Below are 22,107 nucleotides of genomic sequence, written 5' to 3'. Positions count from 1 at the left end.
TACATTTAAAAAATAACCATTACCACTCCAAACTTTCATTATTGTTTAGCCCCGAAAGTTAGCTTAAACAATGCATGATTTTGCATTCAATGTATTGAAAGCAGTCGAAAAAGTAGATTCAAATGAACTGGGATTAGTTATGGAGCAATAAAATATTATTTATTTTCTTTTACACATGGAGCAATAAAAAAAAATATATTTTGTTATAAAGTTATAGATAAAATATCTTCTCAAATTAAATATTTATTAAGTGAGATATCTAATAAAATAAATAATTGGAGATTAGAATAAAAACATACAAGGATAGGGATAAGAATGAATTATTAACTTGTAGATAAAAAATTAAAAACATTAATTTTTTGAAAGGCTGCGCAACTCCCAGTTGCACATATCCTTTTAAGGGTTTTTTTCATTGCGCAAATGGAAGGCAGGCGGCGCAACCCCATATATATATATATATATATATATATATATATATATATATATATATATATATATATATATAGTTGAGCTATTTTTCTAAATAAATTTAGGATTGTGTTATTTAAAAAGGGAAAAAAACACTCAAATTTTGTATTAATTATGAAGAGAAAAAAACAGGAGTAACGAACGGAGATAACTGGCCTGGGCATACACATGACATGGTTTCGTAGCCATCACAAGGAAAGGCCACGACAGTACATTATCGGAGGACATAATTGAAACGAGGAAAGAGTAGGAAAACTACCAGTCAAGATGAGGATGAGGGTGAAGGATTAGAAGCAGCAGCTCCTAGCAGGAGACTGTTAGCTAAAATTAATGCAGGTGGAAGCCACATGGGGAAGACTAGAGCTTGCCTCTTTTTCTTGAACCTGTAAAACCATGCCAAGCTAGCAATCTTGTAATTCCTGTTAGCCTTTGGCCAATTTTACTATTCCTACGTGGACTACGGAGCAAGATTTGTTAGGGAAACAGTCAAGGCCACGAATCACCGTGTGCCACTCCCATGTCTTTGCCGACGGGGCTGTGGCACTCCAGACATCAGAAAAAAGGCATCTGTCCTTTCCCTTTTCCTCTTCCCTTCCTATTATTAACACAAAGACAGGTAGAAGATTTGGACGAGTTGCTCACAGCAACTGTCCTCGCTCGTAGGAAGCAGCAGGTTCATGTTTTAATGCTCACTCACATGTTTGCTTCTGAACTGTGTTCCAGCCAGCGTTTTCTTCAAGAATCTCATGTATGCACCCAGACAAGATTTACACAGCGCTTGCTTGCTTAAGATAAGCGGTACTTGGATAATGATGGGAGACATTTGTTTAATGAAAAATCCCAAGAACAAACTGCATTTGAAAATTATATTTTAAAAAATAAAGATTGTTCTCAGAAATATTTTTTAAAATATTTTTAAAAATCCGATTTATAATTTTGCTCAACTCCTCCTCGTCACCTTCAAGCTACTCTATACTCGCATATTTAGTTTTTGGAACTTGTTCCGGACCCACGTACCTGGCCAAATCTGAACGTTGCTTCTATATTTACTAAACTGGAAATTAATCAAGAGGGCAAAAGGAATTGGTCTTACAGATATAAGGCATGAGGGCATGTCCGAGACCAACATGCAGATGGTCTCTCGATTTTTTGTATTTTTTTTCATAATTACAAATTGATCAAAGAGACTTAGAGACATGTTGGAGAAGAGGGACATGGATGCTATTGACATGTCGAATTTTTTATTTATTTTTGATCGAACTCATTGTCGATCCTTCATGTGTGATCACTGGTTTATGTTTTTTTGGTCCAGATAATAAATTTTAGTATAGATTTTGTTTCAAGTAAAGGTGGAGCTGACTGTACTCTAAGCGTCGTCATCCAAGAGGAAAATAAATATTATTTAACAGGTGCAGATGCAAGGGAGCAACATGCCGGCATACATGTTTAATGGTTTCTTGAAGTACATCGAATATAGTGGTCTGCAAGCCTCAAAAATTACACAGAGGAGCCTTAAGCCCAATTACACGAGAACTCTAGACTATGATCCAGTTCAAATGGGAGATTATCTAGACATCCTAGAACATCAGCCCAGCATTCAATTAGAGCCACAGCAGAGTTTACCGGTTAGCTTAGCCTTAACCTTTGAAATACTTTATGAAACCATTGAAGGAGGGGAAATTCTCTTTAATTTCTTGCCATTGCCCATCTCGAGGAGAATGAGAATGCAAGTGATATGCAGCAATGGAACAAGGTATATTAATGATTATCATTGCTTTTTTCTTCAAATATTGGATTTAGTTGAGTGTAGCCTCGTTTATAAAACCTGGTCGATGAATCTACTGATGACTCGTTCATTCTTAATCTAACCTGACTGTATAAAAAAACTGTTTTTAATCCAACAATGCGAGGTTTTTCTTAGTAAAAACTTAAATTAATCTAGTTTAATTCTCATCAAATGAATGGGAGGAGACCAGCACCAAGAGAATGCACGGAAAGGTACTTGATTACAACTGCAACAGATCAGATCAAATCTTATGTATGAAAATCTTATTCAATCTACTACTTAACAAAAAGTGACCTGCTTATTTGGCATCCATTAGTGATTGTAAAATGAACCACAGGAACCAATCCATTCAAGACTTGGGCCTTTCTTTTCCTACTTTGTGAACTTCACATCAGGATTTCTCATATGTTTGAGCCACATATCAGCCATGATTCTTGAGGAAAGGCTCCATAAGAGATCTTGCCCTTTTGATGACACATGTTTTCCTTTTTTCCCTGCCTTTCCAAGTCCATATTCAACCAGCCAGTGCATTGCAGTTAGCCTTTGCCTCTCCGAATCCCACACATTCCTCTTTCTTCCTGACTTTGCCTTCATGCCCCCAATGTGCGAACTTGTTACTTTGAATTTCTTTTCCTCATCGTAATTGTCCTCTTCGATGTCTGCTTGTGAAGCATGAACTAGTGCAACCACAGGTCCGCCAACTGGCTCGTATCGCCTTATAGGATCCCGTAGCTGGACAACCACAGCTATGGTAATTGTTGCTGGCTTTCCTGGAGAAACTAAACTGTAGTTCTTTATCCAATCTTCTAGTGAAATTGCAGAATCCAGAGGGTAATTTTGATCCTTCCCACTGTCTGTGCTTGCATTTCCAGCGAGTGGAGAAACATCGAAGGGGGCTTCTTCCTCTGCCATTTCTGCCTGAATCTTCAAGGCTTCTATTGCCATTGCCTCAATCTTCTGCAATGAGAATGCCAAGATTTCCTCGGCTGTCAAAAGGCTTTCATTTACATTCCAAATTCCTGTTGATATCCTCTCTTTCCTGCCTGTACTAGTCGCTGTTGCCATTGTTTTAACGGCAGCAATGGTACGAGCAGCACTTGAACTAGCGCCTTCTTTGTTTCTCCCTTGGATAATTGCAGAAGCAATGCCTTCAAACGCTATCTGTTCTGCAGTTTTCCCTAACAGTTCATCGAGGGGCATCAATGATAAGATTCGAGAACAAAGCTCTTCAAAACCAATGGATGCCATTCTCTGAAACAATTCAAACCCGTTTATGGATTTGTCTGGTTGAAGAACGAGTGGTTTTGACAACTGCATTGCTAGTTTTGGAGTATCTTTCCTCGAAACAACAGTACCTAGAGGATTCGTAGCTGCTAAGTAGCCTCTATCTCTTGTTTGAACCAGACAGCCTAATCCCTTCCCAAGGTCTGAGAGATATACCTTGGATTCAGCCTCTGAAGAGTCATCACCTCCATCGAGATGCAGAGGGGGAATTTCAGGTTGATTGAATTTGAAAGCATTAGTTTCTGCATCTTCGAGCTTCTGGAGAAATTCCTGCGTTACTGTTTCTTCATCTGAATCTAATTTTGGTGGTTCAGTTTCATCTCCTGTCTTAACAGTTTTTTCTTCTCCCATCATGGATTCAAGAGCTTTTATCTGCTGAACGATTGAATCGAGCTCGGTTAGTCTTGTCAGGTGTACCTTATCGTGAACTACTTCCTTGACATCTTCGCTTGAATGTGACTTTTCTTTAACATTTTCTTCAGAATCTACATTCTCATTCTCTTCTTTGTCTTGAATCTCCACCCCTTTATCCACAACTACAAAGTCTGGAAGATCAAGATCCTCTATCTTTTGTTCTGGTTCTTCTGATTTCTGAATAGAGGGGGATGATGAAGGAGCTGGAGCTGGCTCATCAAGATTCAAGTCATCCATTCCATGAATATCTGCAACTGGATTTGCCTTCAAAGGAGTCCAAGCTTCTGATCGTCCTGTCATCCTTGGACTTGGGACACTGAAGGATGATTTAGACTGCTTACGTCCCAGTGAAAGTGAGAAATTTTTCGATTTACTAGACTTCGATCCTTCAGCTTGACTATAAATATCAATCCCTCCTTCTTTCTCCATAATCTGAAATCCCAATTTGAGAACAAGCTCTCCTCCTTTTGCCTTCCCAGATAGGTTGAAACTCGTGTCCCACTGCCGCACTCGAGTATCTTCTTGGCTCTTCTCCATGGATTCCTGAATAAGTCGACTTAAATCCACTGTACTTCTCCCAAAATCAAGCTCTTCAGCATCAACTGCAAATACATAAATCATAAATGGACGGGGCTCAAATGTAAGCGGCTTCCCTTTGCCTGGAGTGCAGTACACATGACTCTTGATAAACAGCGTCTCTTCAAAGTCAGCAGCGCCATGTGAAACTCTTGATGGCATTGTATGGACCGCACCATCTTTTGTCTCCTTCTTCCTAACAGAAACCGAAAGCCGGAGTCCATTCATGGAAGCTGGAAGGCCTTGCACAGCAACTACTTCAACAGAGAACAAACAGCTTAATTTCTGCATCCCAATATGAGACAGCGCTCGGATTGGCTTCCAATTCCAAATCCCTTTTTTCTCTGTTGAAGTAGCTATGTCATCCAGCTTCTTTATTTGCGATTGATTAATATTGGATGTTCTGCTTTCAGTTTCTTCATCAGGCTTTGGACTAGACCGCCAAGGCGACAACGACATCCGCCTGGACCGAGGCCTGCTGCTTGATTTTTCATCGATTTTTGCTGTGCCACTCTCATCTGATATTATAGAAGGAACTGAAGATCGAGGAAATGCGAGGGAAGCAGTTCTGCGGTTGGTGGAAGTCTGGGCTTGATAAAGAGACTCGCTAAGTTCTTCCAGTTCTTCCAACAGTTGAGTATTTGATTTCCTTCTATCTGTTGCCATTAGTCGAAAAAAAAGAAGGAAAGAAAGCTGGCAGAAGAAACTGGTGAAGCAGGTGGCTTTTGATGCTGAGATTACTTGCAGATAAACACAACTAGAAGAGGAAGAATAAATAGAATTCACATGCTTGAAAGATTTTTGAGGTGGTGGAGAAACAACATCCGTATGTGATAGTTATATGTGGCAATGGCTACACCTTCCAAAACCAAAAATTTCTGTGGCTGGTGTAGACAAGAGAAGAACGTTCGTGTTATGTCTTTTTTATTGTCCGAAAAAGACAAGGTTTTTTAGACCAACAAAAAACAAAAGAAGACAAGATTTTAAACGAGGCAATTTGAGCCCAAGGTATTTATTGTCTTTTGGTAGTTGCATGGTTAGATTTCCTTTTCCTTTCAAAGTTGCTCTGTTCATTGCAGTAAATTCCAGCATCTGTTCTATTAAGTTGTGTTTGGATAATGTTTCAGTATTAAAAACGACAAATACAAAAGGGATAGAAACTTATTTTACTAGAAAGACGAAGATAGATGCCTAAAAAAAATCTATTTCTGCCACGGATGATAAGCAAAAGCTGGTTTACAGATGTTGGCTCACGGCCTAGTAGTAAAGTAATGGTCACACACGCACACTGGTTTAGTTTTTTGCCTGCATCATCAGTTTTGTACCTACCAAATGTCATTAAACTGACATTAAAGCTTGTCTTGAAATATTTTAACTAGGATGATTCCGCAACGTCTGACTATTATTTCAAGGGATTTTCCACCACGAAAAAACATGATGATGTGGCTTGAATGTAGGAGAGAGGCCACTGAGTATTAATGGCGAGGCAAGCAATCTGAACAAGTCAAATGGCTCGATTAATACGGGGGTTTGGTTTCTGACAGAAATATTGCAAGCTGTTCGATACATAAGTAATTAGGTTTCAGACCATTGTAAGAAATCAGAGATGGAGAACAACAGCAAGCAAATGGAAAATAGGAAAGAGGGTGTTGAAGAGAAGAAAGGAAAGCTTGATGGGTTGCCCATGGAGAGCAGTCCCTACTTGAAGTATACAGATTTGGAGGATTACAAGCGCATAGCCTATGGCACTGAAGGACACCAAGAAGTTAAGCCTAATCAAGGTGGAGGTGGCACCGATGCTCCCACACTTTCAGGGAATGACCTCTCCCCAGGAAAAATGGCAATAATTGATGCAGCAGCCAATCGTCATGGCATTCCATAAATCAACGTTCTTGCTACAATATTATTATTGCCTTGAACAGCTCTTGCAACATCCCTATCCATGTCTTCCGAAACAATTCATAAAGGTTTGCCTGTTCTTTGTGCATAAACCCTTACAAGAATTTTACACAGATTCAGTAGCTCTCAGCTTTCAGGGCAAATTCTCCTTGGCATTGTAATTAATTACATGGTTTTTCTTTTCTTTTTCAAGTAATTTTTTACGCTCATTCGTGTTAAAATGGGAAATGTGAGTTTATAATGTTCGTTTCACTCATAGAATGTGAAATGGATTTTTGAGATGAATTAGTTAGGCATATATATATAGAGTATGGCAAACAAACAAATGTAAAGTAGCCATTCAACCGGGAGGTAAATTTAAGTTGGTGTTTTCTGTTTGAATATATATTAAAAAAAAATTCAGATTTTTTTTTTATTTTTACATCATTATATCAAAATCATTAAATATATATATAATTTTAATTTTTTTTTTAAGAAAAGCATACTTTTAAAAATTACTAAAAAGTAAAAGTTAATATTACACTTCCAAATAAATAAGTTTTAAATCAGAATAGCTATGGTTTATTTTTTAACCTTATTGGTGATATAATGGTGGAAATAATTTGAGAATTCTATGGCAATTAGATAATGATATTGTTGTTAAAAATAAGTAAATTGCATGTAAAATGGCTTGATATGCTGATAGTGGAAAAGCTGGGTTTTTTTTCCAGCAAGGAATATTTTCAAATCAGTTTGTATATCAATCACAATGAATTAAATCACTTTTTTAAACAATTATAAAAATACACTCTAAACCGATCTGATATATATTTTTTTAAAAAAAATCTTTAATACCAATTTTAAAACATTATATGTAGTTAAGCAACTACTTTCAAGAGTCAAATCACGGAAAAGAATCCATAAACTCAAAATCTTACTAATAATCACACATTTTCATGTAAATGGGGATGCACAGTAATTCTCAAGATATCACTCATTCTCGAATATTTCGTTGATCTAATTTTATGTGTTGGTATTTCCTCCTTTTTATATATATATATGTTCTAGTGTACACAAAGACTTTGAGAAAATTCTGAAGCTGGATGAAAAAATTATTTTATAAAATATAATTTAATTTTATAGTCGAAAAAACAATTAAAATAACAAGGAGTAAAGTTTAAAAAAATATACAGTGTTTTTTTTTCATTTTGACAAGAAAAAAAATGGTACGATCCTTAGCATTTCATTTTACACACCAAAGTGTCCATGTTGTTTTAGGATTTTGTGTTTTGTTCATAAATTTTGTTTTTCTCACTTTTCAATCCCTAAAAGCTAAGAGATAAAAGAAAAACTTGTCAGAAAAACCCCATTGAAAAAATTAGTTTGGGCTCTAAATCTAAGCAGTGGTCTGAATATGAGGGCCCATGAATGTCTGGGCCATCCTTCCATACTTTGGAGTGCTTGGGCCATTCTCTAAAGCCCAGACTTTCTTGCCCAGCCTTAACTGTATTCTTTATGCCATCTTTTAAATAAAATAAAATTATAATTTAAAAAACAAGTAAAATATTAATTAAAAAAATATATCATGCAATCATTTTTTAATTATATCTAAGATTTTATAGTTATATTGGTTTTCTATATAATTATATATAAAGCTTATAAACACAAGTTTTAAAAAATTGCATATAAATATTCAACAAGGGTAAAATATATATTTCATTTTCTATTTATCTTCATTTATTTTAATTATTTTATAAAATTAATTATTCATTATGGTTGATAAAAACACTCATAAAATTATTTTTTTTATTTCCTGGTTTAACAAATAATGGTTTTTAATTATTTGAAGAATCATTCTTCTAAAATACAATAGGATTACAGGAATCCTTCATGCAAGAGATGGACGACATGGGATAAGCCTACCATCCATATAATAATAATAATAATCGTGGAGGCACAACAAAAATCATTTACATGATATTATCAAAACTATCAAAGAGCTCTTAGATGAGAAAACAAACATATATTTTCTTCAGAACGGAAAAATAAGATCATGAAACTAAATCATTTCAAATTCTACCATCAAACTAGACTCATTAGAAATAAAGGCTCATCAGATGGCTATGACGGGCTATAAGCCATGAAATTGACTTTAAGGATCGCTTTGAGCTTGGATAATCCTCTTTAGGCCATGTGGGTGGTCTTTATAACACAGATTAATAAAATGAATTAGATTGAGAATCCCAACTCCTCAAGGACTCCAACTCAAGGGTGCTAGAAAAGAGTTTTAGGAATACAAGAAAGATTTGAGAGAGTGGTTGGGGTTCATATTACTAGTTTGTTGTAGACTCTGTTCTTCCACTCCCGCTGCATATTGGATTCTTCCCAACTCCTTAAGGACTCTAACTCAAGGGTGTTAAAAAAGAGTTTTAGGAATACAAGAAAGATTTGAGAGACTGGTTGGGGTTCATATTACTAGTTTGTTGTAGACCTTGTTCTTCCACTCCCGCTGCATATTGGATTCTTCCCTAATCATATTTGCCTAGTTGCTTTTCTTGGTGTTTCTGATGGTTGGTTTTAGGGTGACTCGTACTTCTTGAACTCGATGACCTTTAGCTAGTTTAAGGATTCGTGCTTCTTGAGCTCGAAGATCCGTTGTTAATTTTTATGTTTATCCAGCATTAACACTAAGATCTCTACGAACAAGTCGTTGTAATTTACTTTGAGTTCCAGTACTTAACTAGGGATAAGGGTTAATTTTATATAATGTGTAGGGCTCGAAGATTTTATATTTGATAGTGATAGGCCTCGATCGGGTTAATTATATCTTTTGAACACGGCTTATATATGTCCCAATACTTGAAATTAGATGTGTGGAAGACATAGGTGATCCAAAGACTTGATGGATTGCAAAGTTCACTTTAATATATATTCAAGGTTCAAATAGAGACGTTGTTGCATTCCTTTCATTTTCCATTTAGACCCGAACACATCATATCCAAGATGGATCATTATTTATTTGAGCTACTAAGAGCCTTGGTGACCCAACAGATCCAAAGCATTCACTATCAGATTAGACCCGAGAAATCCATTTAGCCTGACTTTATGACACTTTTAAATACGAGGCTCGCTAAGATCTCAAAGACAAACCAAACTCAAATGGTGTTGATAAACCTAAGGTTAATTGCTACACCCAAACACACCATCCATGATCATATATGATCTACTCATCACTGATATGAGGAAAAAATATTCAGGCATTAAATGAGGGCACGTCCCTTGCCCAAATGTCCCCCTAAATATTGGTTTTTTTTACCAACATTGGTAAGATATGAGCTGATTAACTTTATGGATCAAGAAACAATTCGTGAGACTATTAAAAATATATTTTAAATATAAAATAAATTTAGAATGGCATCTTTTTTAAAGAAAAATAAGACGAAAACATAATGGATCGACTTAAGTCAACCAGGATTAAGCTTCTAAATTCATGACCTGAATTACGAGACCGGGATAACTTCATAAAAAGCAAATCGAAACAAATTATAAAACCCAATTTTCAATCAATTAAATACTGAAAGATGAAATTATATATAAAAAATTCAATTAATAAAAAAAACAACTCGAGCTAATCCAGGTTAACCTATCAAAGCCAGAATTCAGGTTATATGATTAAGATAACTCTATAGAAAATAAATTGAACAAATTATGAAGCTCAATTCTCCAATCAATCCAATGTTGAAAATATGAAATTGAATAAAAAATGACCCATGTAAACTGGGTTCACTCACCAAACTTGTGAATCAGGTAATTAGATTGTGATAACTTCATAAAAAAACAAACACAAATTTATAAAGTCTAATTCCAAATCAACCAAATGTGAAAAGATAAAATTAAAAAAAATCAACAAAAACAAAAAAAATATGATTTCACTTGTCAAACTCGTTATCCGGGTGACGAGACCAAGATAAAAAAAACTCAACATTGAAGGATAAAATAAAAAAAATAACCTAAATCAACTTGGATTAATCTGTCAAACTCATGACTCGAGTAATGAAATTGAGATGACTTTATAGAAAGAAAAATAAAAAAAATTATAAAGTTTAATTTCAATTCAACCAAATATTGAAGGATAAAATAGAGAGAAAAAATATATAAAAAAATCGGGTTAACTTTTCAAATCCACAACTTGGGTTATGAGACTGGAATAAATAAATTTAATATTGAATGATAAAATAAAAAAATTAAAAAAACAAAGATAAAAAACATTATTTAAATAAATAATGTTTTGTGAGGAGAAGAATAATGAATTCCATCCCCTAATTAATTTATTTTGAGTCTTATAGTTCATATAAATAGTGATTTTTGTTGGGGCAGATGGGATTAAAACAAAAGAGACCATTAGATTCTATCACTATGCCTAACTCGATCCCAATTATTGTCATTTCTAGGTTCTTCACTAAAAGCTCATCAATGGGGTAATAAATGTGTCCAACTACCACTGTCATAACAAAAATAAAATTACTAATTAAAGTAATATTTGAAAGTGTAATAAGAATTGTGATTTAAAATGTTTTTAATTTGTTTGAAAATATATTAAAATAATATTATTTTTAAAATTTTTAAAAATTAATTTTGATATTAATATATAAAAATAATCTGAATATATATATATATATAAATTAATTTTAAGTAAAAACTTTTTTTCTAATTTATTTTAAAAATACAAATTCAATCGCATTCTCACTGACTAAGGGTATGTTTGGCAGTATGGTAGTGGTTGCTTTTCAAATAACTTTTCGTGTCAAAATACATGCCAATGATTTTTTTTATTTTTTAAAAATTATTTTTGACATCAACACATCAAAACGATTCAAAACGTACAAACCGTATTAAATTTTAACAAAAATATAAAATTAAAATTTTATAGGAAACCACGTTCCCAAACACTTCCTTAATGTGCTTAATATAGTTGTAGTCTATCTAATGGCTGTGAGTGTTGTGCTTATATTACACCTATTCTTGCCTCTTTTTACATGCAGATGTTTCCAATGTAGATAACTCATATGCTACGTTATGATTATCGGACAACCCCTTTATGCCGTTTGCCATCGACTTTATGCCTTTAAACAGAATTTTTTGAGTGTGTTGGGACCAAGCTAGCAAGGTACTTCTGCGCATGGCATGGCAGGATGAGGGACCCAATCATCATCAATCATAAATTGAAATAATTAAAAATCTTGTACTCTAGTGTATCTACAACCTCCAATCCCATCCATGGGGTCATATCAAACAGAAACTGTTGCTGATCACTCCACCTCATTGCAATAAAAAGTTGAGAATCTCCAAACACCCATAAAGTAGCCAACAAATCTCGAAAACAAAGCAATCCTTGTACAATAACTGTAAGTACACCTCAATCTTTGCATAGATACGTGCATGGATGGACTTGCCAATCGCAATGGCTAGAGGAGCTACACTACAAATCTACACAGCATCAAGATCGCAAGTTTATAATATATATATATTATAATATGATCGATTGCAGCAATAATGGTTTTTGGGGACTTGGAAAATCGTTAAGGATCAAATGGCCAAGATTCTGCAGGAAGTCTGATGGGAGTATCTAACATCATCTGCAAGCCGGCTCTGCTAAATGCAATTGAAGTGGACATGTCATGGGCTATGGTGTCTGCAGCAGAAGCAGATTCTGAGAGCCCCAAAATGTTACTACTACAATCCATCTCAAAAAACAAGGGATTATTTTGGTATGGATTTGGGTGAACGATCTTATCCACGCAACCCAAGTGAGCATCATGTAGCTGAAAATGGGAAAAGTTGGCCTCAGTGTTGCACTGTTTGTAAAGAGTACTGGATTGTTCCTTCAATGCGCAATCTTGATATGAGAGGATGGACTTGAAGAGCATCGATGGTGACTGCTGGTTGTTGGTGTTCGTGTCTGTGTTTTTATTTGTTGATGTGGTGGTGCTGTTGATGGAGATGGAGGTAGGTGAAAAACGTGGTTGGAAGCCATTTATTGACATGGCATTGGACTGGGAAACAAGTGGGTTGAGTAGGCTTTTGAGGTCATTTTCTTGGTGTTCATGAATCAGAAAAGCGTTTTGGAAGGCCTCAACAACTGTGTTCTTGGATTGACACTGATCAAATATTGATGCTGATGCTTCAAGCAGTGGAGGCAATGAACCTGAATTTGCTGGTGAAGAGGCTTCCATGAGGTGATAGCCTTGTCCAGCTTGGAGAAACACATTTTTCTTCTCTCCTTTTTTGTGAAGTATCCTACAAATCACCCATTCCTCCTGCAAATTAAACAATCTCAGTATAATTTCAATGGAACATGAGATTAAGAACATAACTAATTAATTATTGTTAGCAATGCAGAAGGCATAAGCCAATAGTAACATTTTTGAACCAGTCAGAATAATAAATAAATGTAAGGCCAGTGACAATGAGTTGTTAAATCAAAACAATCACATCAAATTCTACCCTCCAAAGGTGAATAAACAAAATGAAAATTGTCTAATCGTTGTGGACAGCAAACCCATTTCAGATCAAGAACAACAAGTCAACTCAGAACCAGACAAAATATTACAGCAAGCTAGCTTGGTTTCCCACGGCGCACGAGTGGGGGAGAAAGGGTCCACATTACCTTACACGAGTGACGGTAGGAAAAGTCACCGTCTAGGCGGTACTCATGCATCACCCACTTGGTTTTTTCACCTCTGGGAGCTCTGCCTTTGTAAAAAACAAGGGTCTTTTTCATGCCAAGCAAGGCACCAGTTGAGGCACTGTATACTTCTCTATCTTTGCCTGTGGCTTTCCAGTAGCCAGCTCCGGTGGCCCGATTTGTTCTCAGCCCTGTTGGGTACTTCCTGTCCCTCAAGCTAAAAAAGTACCATTCTCTTTCTCCCATCTTTGCTACATCTGATTAAACAAAAAGAAAACCAACACCACCACTCAAACTCATATTAATGAAATATAGATTTTGTCAGAAGTGAATGGCTTAAAAGCTATGTGTGTACACATTAATTTATAAATAAAAAGTACATCACATATAAAAAATCGGGTTCCCTTAAAAAGAAGGGGCATTTCTTAACAGATAGGATGATCCAGCTTAAACTCATATAGTTAATTATAGCTAGCCTAGCTTGATCACCTGAAAAGAGAGAAGCATCTTCAAGTAGAAAAGCAAAGAAAGGGACTTAATATTTTTGGAAACTACTACTACTAGCACACACACACACACACACACACACACACACACACACACATCAGGCAAGCTAAGTTATAGCATCAAATTAAAGGTAAAGGGAATATTCTGATCAGTTTCTTTTGGCGGTGCCATGCATCTTGACATGAAGAAAAAATGAATCATACATGTACACGTAGCACATTCGTTTAAAATCGAGAAGCAATAGGCTAGTGTGTGTGTGTGTACCTGGAAGCTCCCAGGGTTCACATCTGTTAAGATCAACCTCAGCAATATCTACACCGCAAAAACTCCCATTAAACACCTTTGAAGCGAGATAGAAGGTTATAAGCTCTTCATCTGTTGGGTGGAATCTAAACCCTGGAGGCAACCCTTGCTCGTTTATATCTTCACAAGTTAGTTCACACAGAAGCTCTTCCATTGCCAACATCTTCACACAAAGCCAAGGAGAGAAAGAGAGAGGAGGGAGGGGGGATTTTAAGGTTGTAAAAATGGGATTTGGAAGCGGATGAAGGAAAATGGTTTGTAGTGGCATGCAATTTATAGAGATTTCGTTGAAAGCAATGAAACGGAAGGAGGTTGGGAAACTGTGAGGGAGAGAGTGAAGCAGAAAGAGATGGATTTGGACACAAAAGCTAAGTGGGGGAGTACAGAACTGCACCTGAAAAGCTTCCCAATCAGGCAAGATTTTCGAAAGTTTTTTAATGACTGATCAGCAAAGATTACGTTGGGTATTATTTTTTTTTGTGTATGCGTGTGTGGGTAAAGGGCAGTAAATTTTACGGGGCTGAAGACCCTATTGGTCCCTATATTACTACAAAATGTTTAATCAAATCCCTCTTATAAGGAAAATTGTGACTAAATCCCTTCTATGTCAATAATAATGTCCTTAATATAGATTATTCTTATTTCTTAGTTAGTATTCATTAGTGAAGAACATTACCCATGCTGATTGTACAGCATGCATCCGTTGTCTCTATTGATAGGATTTTAAAAAATGAATCACAGCCAGTTTTTGCAATTTAATTTCTCCTTATTATTTTGTTGTAATTAATTTTTAGTTAGTTTTATAATTATTCTGAACAATTCAGTTTATTTTGCTCGCTTCTAGCAACAAGTATCCATTTTCCATATTGATAGTAATTCCTCATTGGTTTTTTTATTATTATTAGACTTTAGTCCATTTTTACAAATATTTTAAATAATTCGATTATTTTGCTCGCCTCTAAAAACATATATCCATTGTCTGTATTGAGAGGCATGCTTTTAATTAAATCAATAATCCAAAGTCCAAACTATAAATCTTTTAATCAGTATCTTGAACATTGCAAATTCCATGTTTACCTTTCCTACTGTAGATCCACCAACATAGAAGGATCCAATCAGTCATTTTTCCTTGCAATAGGACTTGATTGAACATTTTGGAGCACGGAGGAATAGGGTTGCAGACCCCAAATTTTAGAGTGGTTGCAGAGATTTTTATTATGCGTGCGTGTGTGAGCATGTTTACAAATAGCTAGGCTAGGAGTCAGATGATTTTTTGTGGAGAAACACGAGGCTCCCATCCCGGCACAGTGAGATCATCCTCACGTACTTAATTCTTTATTATCAGACTAAACTAATATAATACTGACGTGATTACACTAGCTAGCACTAAAGAATAATTAAAAGCAAGGATAAGCCATATGGCCATGGATTCCTTAAGATATTTCTTGCATGTTCTGAGATTTATCTCCACTCCTGTCCACTCCATTCTTTCTACACGGTTATAATGGCATTTGTCTTTCAAAACAAGATATCTATTAAGTATTTATAAATTATATCTTTTTGATTTTTTAATGTATGTGTATGTGTGTCTATATATATATATATATATATATATATGCGCTAAACATTAAGGGGGGACGATAAAGTTTTTAATAATATTAAGAATCATTAAATTGTGATGTTAATGCGAGACTCGATAATAGATCCCACTAATATAATGATTTATATATATCTTTTTAATCTTTTTTTTCTCTAAATATTAAACGTTACCTTATTTAACTGGCTTATTTTTCAAATAAATTGTAATAATTCAAGGAATTTTTCAAACATTCTTTTTTAAAAAGAAAGATGCTCTTTTAAGATTCCAACAAACAAAATCAATATTTATACATGTTAAAGAATAATATAAATTTTATTTAATAATTTAAGTTATTATTTTAAAATTATTTTTTATATATAATATCAAAGTCTTGTCGATCAAATAATCATGAATTTAAATTTTAAGTTCTAAAAAATAGTTCAAGTACTGCTATTGTCATGAATTTAATTATTAATTATTATTAATAATACATAGTTTTTTTTTCATAAATATACAATATTAACAGCATTATTATTAGATAAAAAAAACATATGAAAAACTTATTGTAACTAAAAAAGAGTGAAATATAAAAAATATGAACTTAAAATACAAAAAAAAAAAAACCCGCCAGCAGGGGCTCTTTTATCGCAAACTCCGCTTCTCGCTGGAGCTACCAGCTACCTTAGATTTCATTCCTGTTGACTAATCCGAGTCCTTGAGAGCTTAATTAGACGTGAGCGGAGAAGAACTCTGAAAGAATAAACATGCGAGGGTTCGGGTGAAAGTGAAGGTTGGGATCGGAGTACTCTGGTAGTACTCTCGGCCTGTGTCCGGCCAGGTTAATAATTTGTTCATCCATTATTTGCAGAATAATGGTCTATAAAGGTAAAAGAGTGCCCGATTCCATTAGATAAAAATCGTTTCCCTGTATAATATCCATTATTTAAAACTATGACCCCTTTGCTCGCTCTAGCTACCTAGCTTTTTTCTGTTGTTGCACAGTGGATATATACAACTCCACCATATTGTCCTCTTGAACTGCTGTTTATATATACACGAATTCTTTTTTTTCTTTATATATAAGAATCGTGTACAGTAAATTTAATTTGTTCATATATATATATATATTGATGGCATCTGGACTTCTTCTTCTTCTTCTTCTTCTTTGTAAAGCCATTTAATTAGTTGGCATAATTAATGAGATTTAAGTTGGAGATGAGTTGTAATTGGTGGAGTATGAGTGGAGGATGAGTTGTTAGGCATATATTCCTCCTAAATTTATGACCATTATACCCTCACTTATAGGCACACCAAGATATAGAGAAAGAAGAGGAGAGTGAAGAGAGAGTAATCCCGCAAAGTTGTGAGGTATTTGTGAGAGTAAGTGAGGTGTTTTCTCCTAATAATAGAGAGATTCTTAGTTGTTCTCCTATTAGTAGAGAGAGGTTGTAATTCTCACATTACTTAGTAAAATCCTTCTATACTTGTCTATGGACGTAGCCCAATTGGGTGAACCACGTAAATTCTTGTGTGTCCCATTTCTCATTTTATCTTATTCCTTGTCTTTTGTCTTGTTGGGTTTGCATGCCAGTATCCTAACAATGGTATCAGAGCCTTCTGGTTGGTGTTGTTAATACACAAAAGTTATTCGTGTATACGGTTACTATTCACGTCTACAACACTATTCACCTATACGATACTATTCATCCATGCGGTACTATTCATACACGTTACTGTTGGCGTATATAGAAAGTCAGTGCGGTGATTAAATACAGTCTAGGAAGTTCTGTCTAAGGAGATTGAGTTTTAAGCGGGACCGTTTATGACCCCTCCAATCTTTCCTTGGAACTTACTTAGTGAAGTATTATTCACACGATACTATTTCTGTATACATTACAGTTCTGTGAAACAGTGATAGCTGAATAGATTACGGTGAATAAAATGGCAGTAAAGTACGAGATTGAAAGGTTCAATGGGAGCAATTTCTCACTTTAGAAAATGAGAATCAAGGCAATCTTAAGGAAAGACAATTGCTTGGCAGCAATTGGGGATCGACCCGCGGAGATCACTGATAATGCAAAATGGAATGAGATGGATGGCAATGCTATTACTAACATATATTTAGCATTAGCCGATGAAGTATTATCAAGTGTGGCAGAGAAGAAAATAGCTAAGGAGATATGAGAGACTCTAACAAAGCTATATGAGTCCAAGTCTTTGCACAATAAGATTTTCTTAAAGCGGAGACTTTATACCCTTCGAATGGCAGAAAACACGGCAGTGACTGACCACATCAACTCAATAAGAACTCTATTTTCACAACTCGCTACGTTGAGTCAACAAATAGAGGAAAGTGAACGTGCTGAGCTTCTACTTCAAAGTCTTCCAGATTCGTATGATTAGCTCATTATCAACTTGACCAATAATATCCTCATAGACTATTTAGTCTTTGATGATGTTGCAGCCGCCATCTTGGAAGAAGAAAATAGGCGCAAAAATAAAAGAGACAAAAATAGTTCAAACCAAGCAGAGACATTATTGGTGTCAAAAGGGAGATCAACGGAGCATGGCTCCAGTAGGAGTCAAAGGCAAGGGAGGTCCAAATCAAAAAATAAGAAGACTGTGAAATGCTACAACTATGGCAAAAAAGAGCACTTCAAAAAGGATTGTTGGTTTAAAAAGGGTATAGAGAATACTACAGAGTCATCAAAACCTCAAGGATGTGTTGCAAGCATCTCAGAAGATGGAGAGGTTTTATATAGTGAAGCAACGACAATCTCTACAAATAGAGAAGAGCTCACTGAGGTCTGGCTAATGGATTCAGGAGCAACATGGCATATGACTCTTAATCGAGAATGGTTCCATACATATGAACCCATCTCTGAAGGCTCAGTGTTCATGGGTGATAATCATGCTTTAGAGATTGCTGGCATTGGCACCATCAAATTGAAGATGTATGATGGCTTAATTTCGTACTATTTCAGGAGTGTGACATGTGAAAGACTTGAAAAAGAATCTTTTATCTGTAGGACAATTTGATAGTCTTGGCTGTAAGATTCAAACAGACAATGAAATAATGAAAATTATCAAAGGAGTGCTGGTGGTTTTAAAGGCAAGAAAGACAGTTACAAACATTTTTGTATTAATGGGAGAAACACATCATGGGGCAGAAGCGTCAATCGCATCAGCCAGTCCTGTAGAAGAGAAGACGATGATGTGGCATAAAAAACTAGGCCACATGTCAGAGAAAGGTTTAAAGGTTCTCTCTGATCAGAAGTTACGCCCTAGGCTTACAAAGGTTACTTTACCTTTTTGTGAGCACTGTGTTACAAGTAAACAGCTGAGGTTGAAGTTTGGCACATCAACAACTAAGAGCAAATGCATCTTAGACTTGATTCACTCTGATGTTTGGCAAGCACTGGTTATATCCTTGGGAGGAGCAAGATACTTTGTATCATTCATAGATGACTTCTCCAGGAGATGTTGGGTGTATCCAGTTAGAAGGAAATCGGATATGCTTGCAGTCTTTAAAACTTTAAAAACGCGGGTGGAACTTGAATCTGAAAAGAAGATCAAGTGTTTGAGGACTGACAATGGAGAAGAATATACCAGTGATGAATTTGAAAACTTCTGTCAACATGAAGGTATCAAAAGGCAGTTCACAACGGCATACACTCCACAACAAAATGGAGTGGCAGAGCGGATGAACAGAACTCTGTTACAAAAAACAAGAGCAATGTTGAAGGCTGCAGGTCTAGAAAAGTCATTCTGGGCAGAAGCAGTCAATACCGCCTGTTATGTGATAAATCAATCTTCGTCAACTGTAATTGAGCTGAAGACACCGATGGAGATGTGGACTGGAAAACCAGCGGATTATTCTCGATTGCATATATTTGGAAGTCCTGTGTACGTGATGTACAATACACAAGAAGTTAGCAAGCTGGATTCAAAATCCAGAAAATATGTATTCTTGGGATATGCTGATGGAGTGAAGGGGTATCGCTTGTGGGATCCCATTGCCCACAAAGTAGTCATCAGCAGAGATGTCATATTTGCAGAAGGTAAAATGCAAATGGAAGAACATAATAGCATTCTAAAGGAGACTACATCAGTTCAAATTGAAAATACTCAGAATCATACTTCTTCTGAAGCTGCACCAGAGCATGAAGAGCAAGAACAAATAGATTCTGAAACTCCTGAAGTTCGGCGGTCGACTTGTGAAAGAAGACCACCGGCTTGACACTCAGAATATGTTACTGAGAGCAATATTGTATACTGTCTTCTAACAGAGGATGGAGAGCCTTCAACTTTCCACGAGGCTATCAAAAGCACAGATGTATCTATGTGGACGACAGCAATGCAAGAGGAGATTGAAGCTCTACACAAGAATAACACTTGGGATCTTGTTCCGCTAGCACAAGGAAGAAAGGCCATTGGCAACAAATGGGTTTACAAGATAAAGCGTGATGTGAATGATCAAGTGAAGTGGTATCGTGCAAGATTGGTGGTGAAAGGATATGCTCAGAAAGAAGGAATAGATTTCAATGAGATATTTTCTCCGGTGGTACGACTTACTACAATCAAAGTAGTCTTGGCAATGTGTGCTATATTTGATCTTCACTTAGAACAGTTAGATATGAAAACTGCATTTCTTCATGGAGAACTTGAAGAAGAAATTTATATGCTCCAACCAGAGAGTTTTGCTGAAACAGGCAAGGAGAACTTGGTTTACAGGTTGAACAAATCTCTATACGCTCTCAAACAGGCACCGAGGTGTTGGTACAAGAGATTTGATTCCTTTATAATTAGCCTTAGATACAACAGACTCAGTTCAGACCATTATACGTATTACAAGAGGTTTGAAGAAGATTTCATTATTTTGTTGTTGTACATGGATGACATGTTGGTGATAGGCCCCAACAAAGATCGAGTACAAGAATTAAAGGCACAGTTGGCTAGGGAGTTTGATATGAAGGACTTGGGACCAGCAAACAAGATTCTAGGGATGCAAATTCACCGAGACAGAAGTAAGAGGAAGATTTGGCTTTCTCAGAAAAATTATTTGAAGAAGATCTTGCGACGCTTCAACATGCAAGATTGTAAGCCAATTTCCACCCCACTTCCTGTTAACTTCAAATTATCCTCAAGTATGTCTCCTAGCAATGAAGCAGAGAAGATGGAGATGTCTCGAGTACCGTATGCATTAGCAGTGAGAAGTTTAATGTTTGCCATTATATGTACAAGACCAGACATGCACAAGCAGTGGGAGCAGCTAGTCGATACATGGCAAATCCTGGTAAAGAGCATTGGAATACTATTAAGAGGATCTTGAGATACATCAAGGGTACCTTAGATGCCACATTATGTTATGGAGGATCAGAATTTTATGGCATTTTGCTGGTGACCTTGAGAAAAAAAAATCCACTACAGGTTATGTGTTCATAATTGTAGGAGGAGCTGTGAGCTGGGTCTCTAAACTTCAGACTGTTGTAGCATTATCCACAACAGAAGCTGAGTACATGGTAGCTACACAAGCTTGTAAAGAAGCAATATGGATGAAGAAACTTATGGAGGAGCTCGGGCACAAATAAGAGAAGATTCTTTTGTATTGTGATAGTCAAAGTGCCTTGCATATTGCAAGGAATCTAACATTTCATTCAAGAACAAAACACATAGACGTTCAATACCACTTTGTTCGCGAAGTGGTGGAAGATGGAAGTGTGGATTTTCAAAAGGTTCACACAAAGGAAAACCCAGCAGATGCTTTGACCAAACCGGTCAACACTGATAAGTATATATGGTGTAGATCCTCTTATGGCCTAGCAGAAACGTAAGCAGCATGAAGATAGCAAGTATAGAAAGGATAGAAGAAGAATCACAGTTAATCAAATGTGAAGACTTGATTAAATCATCAAAGTCTTCAAGTGGGAGAATGTAAAGCCATTTAATTAGTTGGCATAATTGATGGGATTTAAGTGGGAGATGAGTTGTAATTGGTGGAGTATGAGTGGAGGATGAGTTGTTAGGCATATATTCCTCCTAAATTTATGACCATTATACCCTCACTTTTACCTATAAATAGCTAGGCAATGCATTCAAGCTTATAGGCACACCAAGATATAGAGAAGAAGAGGAGAGTGAAGAGAGAGTAATCCCACAAAGTTGTGAGGTATTTGTGAGAAAGTAAGTGAAGTGTTTTCTCCTAATAATAGAGAGATTCTTAGTTGTTCTTCTATTAGTAGAGAGAGGTTGTAATTCCCACATTACTTAGTAAAATCTTTTTATACTTGTCTGTGGACGTTGCCCAATTGGATGAATCACGTAAATTCTTGTGTGTCTTATTTCTCATTTTATTCTATTATTTGCCTTTTATCTTGTTGGGTTTGCATGCCAGTATCCTAACATTCTTCTTCGTGTTTTTGTTTTTTTAATATTCTTGTTTTTTATAAACACAATAAGGGGTTTCTTGAACAATTTTATCCTACATTCGATATTTTCTAATATAATTGAATTTAAATAAATTAGTAAAAGTAATGGTTGAAATAATCATTGACACTGCATTGATGCTAAAGTATCCTTTCACAGGAACCTTTATTCTAAGCCAGAAAAACATTGATTATAGTATTA

The 22,107-nt window shown here is 35.7% G+C and overlaps 3 protein-coding genes across 3 annotated transcripts; 1 reads left to right on the top strand and 2 right to left on the bottom strand.

Annotated features, from left to right (window-relative positions):
- Positions 1-2,455: 2,455 nt before the first annotated feature.
- Positions 2,456-5,369, bottom strand: LOC133690913 (protein PLASTID MOVEMENT IMPAIRED 1-like). Its single transcript, XM_062111192.1, has one exon. It carries the CDS (start codon positions 5,192-5,194, stop codon positions 2,627-2,629), a length of 2,568 nt encoding a protein of 855 aa, XP_061967176.1. The 5' UTR covers positions 5,195-5,369; the 3' UTR covers positions 2,456-2,626.
- A 689-nt stretch (positions 5,370-6,058) lies between these two features.
- On the top strand, positions 6,059-6,646 carry LOC133691147 (uncharacterized). Its single transcript, XM_062111509.1, has one exon. The coding sequence runs from the start codon at positions 6,135-6,137 to the stop codon at positions 6,408-6,410; it is 276 nt and encodes a 91-aa protein (XP_061967493.1). The 5' UTR covers positions 6,059-6,134; the 3' UTR covers positions 6,411-6,646.
- A 5,180-nt stretch (positions 6,647-11,826) lies between these two features.
- On the bottom strand, positions 11,827-14,310 carry LOC133690726 (protein CUP-SHAPED COTYLEDON 3-like). The gene is made up of 3 exons (XM_062110991.1): positions 13,863-14,310; positions 13,074-13,348; positions 11,827-12,723 (listed from the first exon to the last, which is right to left on the bottom strand). The coding sequence occupies exons 1-3, from the start codon at positions 14,167-14,169 to the stop codon at positions 11,986-11,988; spliced, it is 1,320 nt and encodes a 439-aa protein (XP_061966975.1). The 5' UTR covers positions 14,170-14,310; the 3' UTR covers positions 11,827-11,985.
- Positions 14,311-22,107: the final 7,797 nt, after the last annotated feature.

This window comes from Populus nigra, chromosome 4, assembly GCF_951802175.1.
Source record: "Populus nigra chromosome 4, ddPopNigr1.1, whole genome shotgun sequence".
Classification (NCBI taxonomy): Eukaryota; Viridiplantae; Streptophyta; class Magnoliopsida; order Malpighiales; family Salicaceae; genus Populus; species Populus nigra.
This window is presented reverse-complemented; position numbering and strand designations above follow the sequence as displayed.